The sequence below is a fragment of the Physella acuta genome, unplaced genomic scaffold (genome assembly GCF_028476545.2).
Source record: "Physella acuta isolate Inbredline_101_S28 unplaced genomic scaffold, ASM2847654v3 ptg000120l, whole genome shotgun sequence".
NCBI classification, from domain to species: domain Eukaryota; kingdom Metazoa; phylum Mollusca; class Gastropoda; family Physidae; genus Physella; species Physella acuta.
The window spans coordinates 193,833-208,882 of NW_026731640.1; the positions used below are offsets into that span (position 1 = coordinate 193,833).

General features: G+C 39.5%; 1 protein-coding gene across 1 annotated transcript in view; it reads left to right on the forward strand.

The window, feature by feature from the left end:
- Window positions 1–15,050, forward strand: part of LOC131934901 (uncharacterized) — a gene marked incomplete at its 3' end in the record, with an annotated part of 72,881 nt that overhangs the window by 18,530 nt on the left and 39,301 nt on the right. The window contains exons 4-8 of the mRNA XM_059291159.1: window positions 243–339; window positions 1,848–1,935; window positions 4,646–4,691; window positions 5,676–5,745; window positions 6,574–6,667. Coding sequence (XP_059147142.1) covers window positions 243–339; window positions 1,848–1,935; window positions 4,646–4,691; window positions 5,676–5,745; window positions 6,574–6,667 — 395 coding nt within the window. The remainder of the gene's footprint in view (window positions 1–242; window positions 340–1,847; window positions 1,936–4,645; window positions 4,692–5,675; window positions 5,746–6,573; window positions 6,668–15,050) is intronic.

A 15,050-nucleotide genomic window follows, 5' to 3' on the forward strand; every position in this document is an offset into this window, starting at 1 on the left:
GACACATGGACTACAGACAAAATGGACTACAGACACATGGACTACAGACACTTGGACTACATGCACATGGACTACAGACACATGGACTACAGACAAAATGGACTACAGACACATGGACTACAGACAAAATGGACTACAGACACATGGACCACAGACACATAAAGACTACATATAAAAAGAACCCCAGACATAAAGACTACATATAAAAGGGAACCCAAATACTTTCCCAACCGTTTTATCAGACGAGAGGCAATCAACCTTACAGACTTTGGTCAGGGACGAGTCAATTTACTACAACAATCTCAAGGTCATGGTCATACAAGTGGTGGAGCCCATAAGGTAAGCTTTAACTACATGGGTCACCATTCATCACGGTATGTTGTAGCTACCTGGGTCACCATTCATCACGGTATGTTGTAGCTACCTGGGTCACCATTCATCACGGTATGTTGTAGCTACCTGGGTCACCATTCATCACGGTATGTTGTAGCTACCTGGGTCACCATTCATCACGGTATGTTGTAGCTACCTGGGTCACCATTTATCACGGTATGTTGTAGCTACCTGGGTCACCATTCATCACGGTATGTTGTAGCTACCTGGGTCACCATTCATCACGGTATGTTGTAGCTACCTGGGTCACCATTCATCACGGTATGTTGTAGCTACCTGGGTCACCATTCATCACGGTATGTTGTAGCTACCTGGGTCACCATTCATCACGGTATGTTGTAGCTACCTGGGTCACCATTCATCACGGTATACTGTAGCTACCTGGGTCACCATTCATCACGGTATGTTGTAGCTACCTGGGTCACCATTCATCACGGTATGTTGTAGCTACCTGGGTCACCATTCATCACGGTATGTTGTAGCTACCTGGGTCACCATTCATCACGGTATGTTGTAGCTACCTGGGTCACCATTCATCACGGTATGTTGTAGCTACCTGGGTCACCATTCATCACGGTATGTTGTAGCTACCTGGGTCACCATTCATCACGGTATGTTGTAGCTACCTGGGTCACCATTCATCACGGTATGTTGTAGCTACCTGGGTCACCATTCATCACGGTATGTTGTAGCTACCTGGGTCACCATTCATCACGGTATGTTGTAGCTACCTGGGTCACCATTCATCACGGTATGTTGTAGCTACCTGGGTCACCATTCATCACGGTATGTTGTAGCTACCTGGGTCACCATTCATCACGGTATGTTGTAGCTACCTGGGTCACCATTCATCACGGTATGTTGTAGCTACCTGGGTCACCATTCATCACGGTATGTTGTAGCTACCTGGGTCACCATTCATCACGGTATGTTGTAGCTACCTGGGTCACCATTCATCACGGTATGTTGTAGCTACCTGGGTCACCATTCATCACGGTATGTTGTAGCTACCTGGGTCACCATTCATCACGGTATGTTGTAGCTACCTTGGGATCCCTACAGTGGGTCATCAACTTCCAAACGTGGGGGGGGGGGGGGGTTGATTTCTTGCCTGAGAAGGGGCTGAGAGGCTGAGGGGCTGAGAGGCTGAGGGGCTGAGAGGTTGAAGGGCTGAGAGGCTGAGGGGCTGAGAATTTGAAAGTTGAGATGACAGGGAGCAAGTGCTACGTGAATACAAAAATAACATTTCGAATTTTTGAAAGAAAATGATCAACTGAAAGATTTTTTTAGTAAAAACATTGGCCGCCCCTAAAATTCTGAAATGTTTTGACTTTAGAAAGCCTACCAATGTTTTGACTGTATTTCTGAGTGCATTGAACAGCTGATTCTACATGGTTTAAACAATATTTTTTTTGTACGGACATTCCTACCTCCTCCCCGCCTCCTCCCAACAGAAAATCAGGCCGCTTACAGTCAGGTGAAGTAGAGTTGATCGAGGTGTTTGACAAGCTGAGTTTGTTGAGTGCATCCCTACTGCAGAGGGTGAGAAGAAAATGTTTGACTCACGTGACCTAATTTATTGACCTAATTTATTGACCTAATTTATTGACCTAATCTATTGACCTAATCTATTGACCTAATCTATTGACCTGATCTATTGATCTAATCTATTGACCTAATCTATTGACCTGATCTATTGATCTAATCTATTGATCTAATCTATTGACCTAATCTATTGACCTTATCTATTGATCTGATCTATTGACCTAATCTATTGACCTGATCTGTTGATCTCATCTATTAATCTAATCTATTGACCTAATCTATTGACCTAATCTATTGACCTAATCTATTGACCTAATCTATTGACCTAATCTATTGTCCTGATCTATTAATATAATCTATTGATCTAATCTATTGATCTAATCTATTGACCTAATCTATTGACCTGATCTATTGACCTAATATTGTTTAATATTGTCCCTGTATTTTGACCTAATATTGTCCCTGTATTTAGTCATAATATTGATCCTGTATTTTGACCTAATATTGTCCCTGTATTTTGTTCTAATATTGTCCCTGTATTTTGTCACAATATTGATCCTGTATTTTGACCTAATATTGTCCCTGTATTTTGTCCTAATATTGTCCCTGTATTTTGTCCTAATATTGTCCCTGTATTTTGTCCTGATATTGTCCCTGTATTTTGTCCTAATATTGTCCCTGTATTTTGTCCTAATATTGTCCCTGTATTTTGTCCTAATATTGTCCCTGTATTTTGTCCTGATATTGTCCCTGTATTTCGTCCTGATAGTGTCCCTGTATTTTGTCCTAATATTGTCCCTGTATTTTGTCCTAATATTGTCCCTGTATTTTGTCCTAATATTGTCCCTGTATTTTGTCCTAATATTGTCCCTGTATTTTGTCCTGATATTGTCCCTGTATTTTGTCCTAATATTGTCCCTGTATTTTGTCCTAATATTGTCCCTGTATTTTGTCCTAATATTGTCCCTGTATTTTGTCCTGATATTGTCCCTGTATTTCGTCCTGATAGTGTCCCTGTATTTTGTCCTAATATTGTCCCTGTATTTTGTCCTAATATTGTCCCTGTATTTTGTCCTAATATTGTCCCTGTATTTTGTCCTAATATTGTCCCTGTATTTTGTCCTAATATTGTCCCTGTATTTTGTCCTAATATTGTCCCTGTATTTTGTCCTAATATTGTCCCTGTATTTTGTCCTAATATTGTCCCTGTATTTTGTCCTAATATTGTCCCTGTATTTTGTCCTAATATTGTCCCTGTATTTCGTCCTGATAGTGTCCCTGTATTTTGTCCTAATATTGTCCCTGTATTTTGTCCAAATATTGTCCTTGTATTTTGTCCAAATATTGTCCTTGTATTTTGTCCTAATATTGTCCCTGTATTTTGTCCTAATATTGTCCCTGTATTTTGTCCTAATATTGTCCCTGTATTTTGTCCTGATATTGTCCCTGTATTTCGTCCTGATAGTGTCCCTGTATTTTGTCCTAATATTGTCCCTGTATTTTGTCCTAATATTGTCCCTGTATTTTGTCCTAATATTGTCCCTGTATTTTGTCCTAATATTGTCCCTGTATTTTGTCCTGATATTGTCCCTGTATTTTGTCCTAATATTGTCCCTGTATTTTGTCCTAATATTGTCCCTGTATTTTGTCCTAATATTGTCCCTGTATTTTGTCCTGATATTGTCCCTGTATTTCGTCCTGATAGTGTCCCTGTATTTTGTCCTAATATTGTCCCTGTATTTTGTCCTAATATTGTCCCTGTATTTTGTCCTAATATTGTCCCTGTATTTTGTCCTAATATTGTCCCTGTATTTTGTCCTAATATTGTCCCTGTATTTTGTCCTAATATTGTCCCTGTATTTTGTCCTAATATTGTCCCTGTATTTTGTCCTAATATTGTCCCTGTATTTTGTCCTAATATTGTCCCTGTATTTTGTCCTAATATTGTCCCTGTATTTCGTCCTGATAGTGTCCCTGTATTTTGTCCTAATATTGTCCCTGTATTTTGTCCAAATATTGTCCTTGTATTTTGTCCAAATATTGTCCTTGTATTTTGTCCTAATATTGTCCCTGTATTTTGTCCTAATATTGTCCCTGTATTTTGTCCTAATATTGTCCCTGTATTTCGTCCTGATAGTGTCCCTGTATTTTGTCCTAATATTGTCCCTGTATTTTGTCCAAATATTGTCCTTGTATTTTGTCCTAATATTGTCCCTGTATTTTGTCCTAATATTGGCCCTGTATTTTGTCCTAATATTGTCCTTGTATTTTGTCCAAATATTGTCCTTGTATTTTGTCCAAATATTGTCCTTGTATTTTGTCCTAATATTGTCCCTGTATTTTATCCTAATATTGTCCCTGTATTTTGTCCTAATATTGTCCCTGTATTTTATCCTGATATTGTCCCTGTATTTTGTCCTAATATTGTCCCTGTATTTTATCCTAATATTGTCCCTGTATTTTGTCCTAATATTGTCCCTGTATTTTATCCTAATATTGTCCCTGTATTTTGTCCTAATATTGTCCCTGTATTTTATCCTGATATTGTCCCTGTATTTTGTTCTAATATTGTCCCTGTATTTTGTCCTAATATTGGCCCTGTATTTTGTCCTAATATTGTCCCTGTATTTTGTCCTAATATTGTCCCTGTATTTTGTCCTAATATTGTCCCTGTATTTTGTCCTAATATTGTCCCTGTATTTTGTAGATGGAACTTTTGTTGGAGACGTGGAATAGCCAGCAGTCAACTATTGGTCAGTTAATTTTGTAGAGTCGATATAAACGTGTGTGGCAGCATATAAAACTTGTGTGGCAGCATATAAAACTTGTGTGGCAGCATATAAAACTTGTGTGGCAGCATATAAAACTTGTGTGGCAGCATATAAAACTTGTGTGGCAGCATATAAAACTTGTGTGGCAGCATATAAAACTTGTGTGGCAGCATATAAATGTGTGTGGTAGCATATAAATGTGTGTGGTAGCATATAAATGTGTGTGGCAGCATATAAAACTTGTGTGGCAGCATATAAAACTTGTGTGGCAGCATATAAAACTTGTGTGGCAGCATATAAAACTTGTGTGGCAGCATATAAAACTTGTGTGGCAGCATATAAATGTGTGTGGTAGCATATAAATGTGTGTGGTAGCATATAAATGTGTGTGGTAGCATATAAATGTGTGTGGTAGCATATAAATGTGTGTGGTAGCATATAAACGTGTGTGGCAGCATATAAAACTTGTGTGGCAGCATATAAAACTTGTGTGGCAGCATATAAAACTTGTGTGGCAGCATATAAAACTTGTGTGGCAGCATATAAATGTGTGTGGTAGCATATAAATGTGTGTGGTAGCATATAAATGTGTGTGGTAGCATATAAATGTGTGTGGTAGCATATAAATGTGTGTGGTAGCATATAAATGTGTGTGGTAGCATATAAAACTTGTGTGGCAGCATATAAATGTGTGTGGTAGCATATAAACGTGTGTGGTAGCATATAAATGTGTGTGGTAGCATATAAATGTGTGTGGTAGCATATAAATGTGTGTGGTAGCATATAAATGTGTGTGGTAGCATATAAATGTGTGTGGTAGCATATAAATGTGTGTGGTAGCATATAAATGTGTGTGGCAGCATATAAATGTGTGTGGCAGCATATAAATGTGTGTGGCAGCATTTGACTGTGTAGATGAATGTGGGTGTAATATTGCCGATGTTTGACCTTCAACCTTCTCTACAGGTCAAGTTTTTCACAAAGATTTTTGGAACTGTTACAAAATTTACATGAGCAAAATTCCTGATATTACAAGGTAGAAGATAAAAACCTAAACCCTAACCCTAACCCAAGGTAAAAGATATACCATAAAAACCTAAACCCTAACCATAACAAAAGATCCAAACCCTAATCCAAACCATAATCCAAACCTTACCCTAACAAAAAACCCTAATCCAAATCCTAGCCCTTACCATAACAAAAAAAACCCTAATCCAAACCCTAGCCCTAACCCTAATCTAAACCCTAATCCAAACCTAACCCTAACAAAAAACCCTTATCCTAACCCTAACTCTAATCTAAACCCTAATCCAAATCTAACCCTAACAAAAAAAAACCTAATCCAAACCCTAACCCTAATCTAAACCCTAATCCAAACCTAACCCTAACAAAAAAACCTAATCCAAACCCTAACCCTAATCTAAACCCTAATCCAAACCTAACCCTAACAAAAAACCCTAATCCTAACCCTAGCCCTAATCCTAATCTAAACCCTAATCCAAACCTAACTCTAACCAAAAAACCCATAATCCAAACCCTAACCCTAACCCTAATCTAAACCCTAATCCAAACCTAACCCTAACAAAAAAACCTAATCCAAACCCTAACCCTAATCTAAACCCTAATCCAAACCTAACCCTAACAAAAAACCCTAATCCAAACCCTAACCCTAATCTAAACCCTAATCCAAACCTAACCCTAACAAAAAACCCTAATCCAAACCCTAACCCTAATCTAAACCCTAATCCAAACCTAACCCTAACAAAAAAAACCTAATCCGAACCCTAACCCTAATCTAAACTCTAATCCAACATAAACGTGTCTGTCCAACAATTCCCAATTATATTTTGCCTTTTGTTGCCAGATTTTTCAAGTCCCACCAGGCAACTCACGGCGACATGTTCAGCCAACTCGCAGAACCAGGGGAGCAAACTCTAGAGACTTTACTCTCACTACCTGTAAGTATTGGTTACTGCCCTTGAATGTTATCACTTTTGTGTGGCACCAAACGATCGTTCCATTGTATGTCATGCAGGGACCTCCATAACGGCATCTGTAGCCCGTCATGTGGGACGTAAAGCCCTCAACTAAGGAAAGTTACACGCTTGCCTATCCGTCTCTTGGTTAAGTCTTCCATTGCTACACATTTCATCAGATCGCCAGGAAACCTTGCGAATACCCCCGCGGAGGTTTGTGCGGAAATTAAAAAAATAATTTCGGATAGGCGTCACCCCGCCTGGGTGCAATGTGATTTTTTCTGTATATACGGTGTATACAAGTCGAATGCGGTTTGACACCGTTCACCAATGAAACTTTGGGGAGTGTCTTTGTCGGTTATAGTGTTTGTGGTTGTTTGTTTATGGCTATGTGTGCTTTTTTGTTAGTGTTTAAGGTTATGGTTGGTTGTGGTTAGTATTAGGTTTAGAGTTGGGTTTAGGGATATATATTTTGACAAACGTCGTTATTTGCTTACCCATGATGCTCTACTGCCGAGAGGTGACGTGGCATGGAAAACTGTAACAATCGCTGACGTCACACATCGCCGTCTGACGGGGCCAGCAACCGAATATGGTTTGGGTTATTTCCCTTGGCTGGTAGCACTATATATATACACACACACACACACACATATATATATATATATATATATATATATATATATATATATATATATATATATATATATATATATATATATAATGTAAAAAAAAAGCAATGAATGAATTAAACGACAGATACGTGCATAAAAAACATAACACAAAACAAAACAACATCCACTAAAAGAATAAAGCACAAAACACAACCCCACAAAACACAACCACACAAAACACAACCACACAAAACACAACCACACAAAACACAACCACACAAAACACAACCACACAAAACACACCTACACAAAACAGACACACAAACTCAATTCAATTTATTTAATGACGGTAACAATAGTAGGCACGGAGGCCTTTTTTCATTCACAAAACCGATTGTCCAATCCTTGTATACTCAATTTAATTGCATTAAAATTACAGTATGTGAAAAGCACTAGGGAAAAAAATTCATTTAAAAAAACGTTTTAATAACAAGCTTTTATGTACTAATGCACTAAAAAGTAGAAAATAAATTATAGACTACTATTTAAATAACTATAAAGAAAAGCGTGGGTCACTTTAGTACTTTAGTACCTATTTTATACCTTTACTAATATTTGAGAAGAGACCCACGCTTTTCTTTATAGTTATTTAAATAGTAGTCTATAATTTATTTTCTACTTTTTAGTGCATTAGTACATAAAAGCTTGTTAATTAAACGTTTTTTTATGAATTTTTTTTCAGTACTTTACATGCTTATTTACAATAGTGTTACATGACTAAAAACCATTGCGCGTCTATTAAACGTGATGGCGCAGCTATTGAACCTGATGGCGCAGCTATTGAAAGTGATGACGCGTGTGGTGTGGTTGGATAGACATTCCTACTAATTCGGTCCAAATTTTAATTTATTCATAAAAAATTAATTAGGCATCCAATTAAGTCAAATTTAGTTTCAGATTGCATTGTCTTCATGTCTTGACCCACGTGCCAACTGTGAATCGTATCGGTCAAGTAGAACTGTCCGAATTTTCACTCCTGCGTTTCTATCTAGACTGACGACAGACTGACGAGGAAGTGAGTTAAATAAAAGCTTGTAATAAAAAAAATTCATAAAAAACGTTTTAATAACAAGCTTTTATGTAATGATGCACTAAAAAGTAGAAAATAAATTATACACTACTATTTAAATTACTATAAAGAAAAGCGTGGGCCACTTTAGTACTTTAGTACCTATTGGATACCTTTACCAATATTTGAGAAGAGACCCACGCTTTTCTTTATAGTAATTTAAATAGTAGTGTATAATTTATTTTCTATTTTTTAGTGCATCATTACATAAAAGCTTGTTATTAAAACGTTTTTTATGAATTTTTTTTCAGTACTTTACATGTTTTATTTACAATAGTGTTACATGACTAAAAACCATTGCGCGTCTATTGAACGTGATGGCGCGCCTACTGAAGGTGATGGCGCAGCGATTGAACGTGATGACGTATGTGGTGTGGTTGGATAGACATGCCTAGTAATTCGGTCCAAATTTTAATTAATTCATAAAAAATTAATTAGGCATCCAATTAAGTCAAATTTAGATTCAGATTGCATTGTCTTCATGTCTTGACCCACGTGCCAACTGTGAATCGTATCGGTCAAGTAGAACTGTCCGAATTTTCACTCCTGCGTTTCCATCTAGACTGACGACAGACAGACTGTCGACAGAATGTCGACAGACTGTCGACAGAGGAAGTGAGTTAACTAAAAGCTTGTAAAAATGACTCTGTTTTATAGAAATTTGTAAGCAGATTTAATTCTATGTTCTAAATTCTCTTCATTGAAAGAGTTATAGTTTACGTTTGAACATGTTACATAGAAAGATATTAGACATTTTCTCAAATGTCGTTTTTTGCGTATAGATATTGCATGGAAAAGTAAAATATTTCCTAAACCACGAAACGGCCAGTATAAGAATGTACAAGAAAGCTTAGGGGAGATTACCCACCCTCCCCGCTTTATTTTTCATTACTTTGAAAATTTTAATACAATAGAATATCATAGCTAAAAACAATTGCACACCAAATGAACGCAAACAATGTGCGTATAATGTGCACACCAAATGAACGCAAACAATGTGCGTATAATGTGCACACCAAATGAACGCAAACAATGTGCGTATAATGTGCACACAAAATGATCGCAAACAATGTGCGTATAATGTGCACACCAAATGAACGCAAACAATGTGCGTATAATACAGCGGAAATGTATTACTTTTGATAAGAAATTGTCATGAATTCCTTCAGAATGAAATGAGCTTATGATTAAGTCAAAAGTTTCCTCGGGTCTTGACCAAGGTGAAGTTGGTCGGTGAGAAATGCCAGTTTCGATCGTTGATGAGAGAGCACGAAAGAGGAAGCAAGTAAAATAAAAGAAACTTGCAATCAATAAAGGTCTTTGAGAACAGCAGGTGATTCATTTCCCCAAACACCAACCAGCTGTCAGGAATTTGAACATTTCAACCATCAACAGATGACATGTTGAATTGGATACGTTTTCAACCTGCCTATACATCCAATTGACTTTGAAACCGTTTTAGATAACCAACCTGCAGACAGACGGAGGGAGGGACTGGTGGATGGAGGGAGTGTAGGAGAGCACACGTGACGGGATGACAACAGTGGATGACAGCTATGGATGACAGCTATGGATGATAGCAATGGGTGATAGCAATGACAGTAATAGAACTCGGCGCATCATCTTCGATCGGAAATTTAGGACAAATTTTTCAATGAATCGTCAAATAACACAATCATTAGTGTAAGGCGGTCTCGGATGTGTAAGGCCGTGTATAACATATCTTAAAGACTGGTGTAAGTGTAATCAAATGTATTGATTGAACCCTCAAACAACTATTTTTCTTCAGAATCCTCTGACCCCCCCCCCCCTCCCTCCCTCCATTCTCCAAACAATCTCACCCGAGCATGTCGTCTATCTTTTGACTGAACCAACCGGCAACTGGAAACTTTGAGTCCTGCCTAAATCTGGCCACTAGATTTCTGACGTCACACCTAACCTCAGACACAAACTTTCAAACATCCAACAAGTCACAAAACATGGGACATAAAACTTACAACATGCAACAAGTCACAAAACATGGGACATAAAACTTTCAAACATCCAACAAGTCACAAAACATGGGACATAAAACTTACAACATGCAACAAGTCACAAAACATGGGACATAAAACTTACAACATGCAACAAGTCACAAAACATGGAACAAAAAACTTTCAAACATCCAACAAGTCACAAAACATGGGATATAAAACTTACAACATGCAACAAGTCACAAAACATGGGACATAAAACTTACAACATGCAACAAGTCACAAAACATGGGACATAAAACTTACAACATGCAACAAGTCACAAAACATGGGACATATAACTTACAACATGCAACAAGTCACAAAACATGGGACATAAAACTTACAACATGCAACAAGTCACAAAACATGGGACATAAAACTTTCAAACATCCAACAAGTCACAAAACATAGGACATAAAACTTACAACATGCAACAAGTCACAAAACATGGGACATAAAACTTTCAAACATCCAACAAGTCACAAAACATGGGACATAAAACTTACAACATGCAACAAGTCACAAAACATGGGACGTAAAACTTTCAAACATCCAACAAGTCACAAAACATAGGACATAAAACTTACAACATGCAACACGTCACAAAACATGGGACATAAAACTTTCAAACATCCAACAAGTCACAAAACATGGGACATAAAACTTACAACATGCAACAAGTCACAAAACATGGGACATAAAACTTTCAAACATCCAACAAGTCACAAAACATAGGACATAAAACTTACAACATGCAACAAGTCACAAAACAGGGGACATAAAACTTTCAAACATCCAACAAGTCACAAAACATAGGACATAAAACTTACAACATGCAACAAGTCACAAAACAGGGGACATAAAACTTTCAAACATCCAACAAGTCACAAAACATAGGACATAAAACTTACAACATGCAACAAGTCACAAAACATGGGACATAAAACTTACAACATGCAACAAGTCACAAAACATGGGACATAAAACTTACAACATGCAACAAGTCACAAGAATTGTCCACTGAAAAAAGCCCACCAGTCTTAGCTTCTATAATTAACTTGGTTTGGTGTACATAATTGATAAGTGGGAAGCCCTACAATTCTCGGGGTTGTATGCTGTGATGTGGGGGTTGTATGCTGTAATGTGGGGGTTGTATGCTGTGTTGTGGGGGTTGTATGCTGTAATGTAGGGGTTGTATGCTGTAATGTGGGGGTTGTATGCTGTAATGTGGGGGTTGTATGCTGTAATGTGGGAGTTGTATGCTGTAATGTGGGAGTTGTATGCTGTAATGTGGGAGTTGTATGCTGTGTTGTGGGGGTTGTATGCTGTAATGTGGGGGTTGTATGCTGTAATGTGGGGGTTGTCTTTAATGTTGTAATGTGGGGGTTGTATGCTGTGTTGTGGGGGTTGTATGCTGTAATGTAGGGGTTGTATGCTGTAATGTGGGGGTTGTATGCTGTAATGTGGGGGTTGTATGCTGTAATGTGGGGGTTGAATGCTGTAATGTGGGGGTTGTATGCTGTAATGTGGGAGTTGTATGCTGTAATGTGGGAGTTGTATGCTGTAATGTGGGGGTTGTATGCTGTAATGTGGGGTTGTATGCTGTGATGTGGGGGTTGTATGCTGTAATGTGGGGGTTGTATGCTGTAATGTGGGGGTTGTATGCTGTAATGTGGGGGTTGTCTTTAATGTTGTAATGTGGGGGTTGTATGCTGTGTTGTGGGAGTTGTATGCTGTAATGTAGGGGTTGTATGCTGTAATGTGGGGGTTGTATGCTGCGTTGTGGGGGTTGTATGCTGTAATGTGGGGGTTGTATGCTGTAATGTGGGGGTTGTCTTTAATGTTGTAATGTGGGGGTTGTATGCTGTGATGTGGGGGTTGTATGCTGTAATGTAGGGGTTGTATGCTGTAATGTGGGGGTTGTATGCTGCGTTGTGGGGGTTGTATGCTGTAATGTGGGGGTTGTATGCTGTAATGTGGGGGTTGTATGCTGTAATGTGGGAGTTGTATGCTGTGATGTGTGGGGTTGTATGCTGTGTTGTGTGGGGTTGTATGCTGTAATGTTGGAGTTGTATGCTGTAATGTGGGAGTTGTATGCTGTAATGTGGGGGTTGTATGCTGTGATGTGGGGGTTGTATGCTGTGATGTGGGGGTTGTATGCTGTAATGTTGGAGTTGTATGCTGTAATGTGGGAGTTGTATGCTGTAATGTGGGAGTTGTATGCTGTAATGTGGGAGTTGTATGCTGTAATGTGGGAGTTGTATGCTGTAATGTGTGGGGTTGTATGCTGTGTTGTGGGGTTGTATGCTGTAATGTGGGGGTTGTATGCTGTAATGTGGGGGTTGTATGCTGTAATGTGGGAGTTGTATGCTGTGTTGTGGGGGTTGTATGCTGTAATGTGGGGGTTGTATGCTGTAATGTGGGGGTTGTATGCTGTAATGTGGGGGTTGTATGCTGTAATGTGGGGGTTGTATGCTGTAATGTGGGGGTTGTATGCTGTAATGTGGGGGTTGTATGCTGTAATGTAGGGGTTGTATGCTGTAATGTGGGGGTTGTATGCTGCGTTGTGGGGGTTGTATGCTGTAATGTGGGGGTTGTATGCTGTGATGTGGGGGTTGTATGCTGTAATGTGGGGGTTGTATGCTGTAATGTGGGGGTTGTATGCTGTAATGTGGGGGTTGTATGCTGTGATGTGGGGGTTGTATGCTGTAATGTGGGGGTTGTATGCTGTGATGTGGGGGTTGTATGCTGTAATGTGGGGGTTGTATGCTGTAATGTGGGGGTTGTATGCTGTAATGTGGGGGTTGTATGCTGTAATGTGGGAGTTGTATGCTGTAATGTGGGGGTTGTATGCTGTAATGTGGGAGTTGTATGCTGTGTTGTGGGGGTTGTATGCTGTAATGTGGGGGTTGTATGCTGTAATGTGGGGGTTGTATGCTGTAATGTGGGGGTTGTATGCTGTAATGTGGGAGTTGTATGCTGTAATGTGGGAGTTGTATGCTGTGTTGTGGGGGTTGTATGCTGTGATGTGTGGGGTTGTATGCTGTAATGTGGGGGTTGTATGCTGTGTTGTGTGGGGTTGTATGCTGTGTTGTGGGGGTTGTATGCTGTGTTGTGTGGGGTTGTATGCTGTGATGTGTGGGTTGTATGCTGTAATGTGGGGGTTGTATGCTGTAATGTGGGGGTTGTATGCTGTAATGTGGGAGTTGTATGCTGTAATGTGGGGGTTGTATGCTGTAATGTGTGGGGTTGTATGCTGTAATGTGGGAGTTGTATGCTGTAATGTGGGAGTTGTATGCTGTGATGTGTGGGTTGTATGCTGTAATGTGGGGGTTGTATGCTGTAATGTGGGGGTTGTATGCTGTAATGTGGGGGTTGTATGCTGTAATGTGGGGGTTGTATGCTGTAATGTGGGAGTTGTATGCTGTAATGTGGGAGTTGTATGCTGTAATGTGGGGGTTGTATGCTGTAATGTGGGGGTTGTATGCTGTGTTGTGTGGGGTTGTATGCTGTAATGTGGGGGTTGTCTTTAATGTTGTAATGTGGGGGTTGTATGCTGTAATGTGGGGGTTGTATGCTGTGATGTGTGGGGTTGTATGCTGTAATGTGGGGGTTGTATGCTGTAATGTGGGGGTTGTATGCTGTGATGTGGGGGTTGTATGCTGTAATGTGGGAGTTGTATGCTGTAATGTGGGAGTTGTATGCTGTAATGTGGGAGTTGTATGCTGTAATGTGGGGGTTGTATGCTGTAATGTGGGAGTTGTATGCTGTAATGTGGGAGTTGTATGCTGTAATGTAGGGGTTGTATGCTGTAATGTGGGGGTTGTATGCTGTGTTGTGGGGGTTGTATGCTGTAATGTGTGGGGTTGTATGCTGTGATGTGTGGGGTTGTATGCTGTAATGTTGGAGTTGTATGCTGTAATGTGGGAGTTGTATGCTGTAATGTGGGAGTTGTATGCTGTAATGTGGGAGTTGTATGCTGTAATGTGGGGGTTGTATGCTGTAATGTGGGAGTTGTATGCTGTAATGTGGGGGTTGTATGCTGTAATGTGGGAGTTGTATGCTGTAATGTGGGAGTTGAATGCTGTAATGTGTGGGGTTGTATGCTGTAATGTGGGAGTTGTATGCTGTAATGTGGGAGTTGTATGCTGTAATGTGGGGGTTGTATGCTGTAATGTGGGGGTTGTATGCTGTAATGTGGGGGTTGTATGCTGTGATGTGTGGGGTTGTATGCTGTGTTGTGGGGGTTGTATGCTGTAATGTGGGGGTTGTATGCTGTAATGTGGGAGTTGTATGCTGTAATGTGGGAGTTGTATGCTGTAATGTGGGAGTTGTATGCTGTAATGTGTGGGGTTGTATGCTGTGTTGTGGGAGTTGTATGCTGTAATGTGGGAGTTGTATGCTGTAATGTGGGGGTTGTATGCTGTAATGTGGGAGTTGTATGCTGTAATGTGGGAGTTGTATGCTGTAATGTGGGAGTTGTATGCTGTAATGTGTGGGGTTGTATGCTGTAATGTGGGGGTTGTATGCTGTAATGTGGGAGTTGTATGCTGTAATGTGTGGGGTTGTATGCTGTAATGTGGGAGTTGTATGCTGTAATGTGGGGG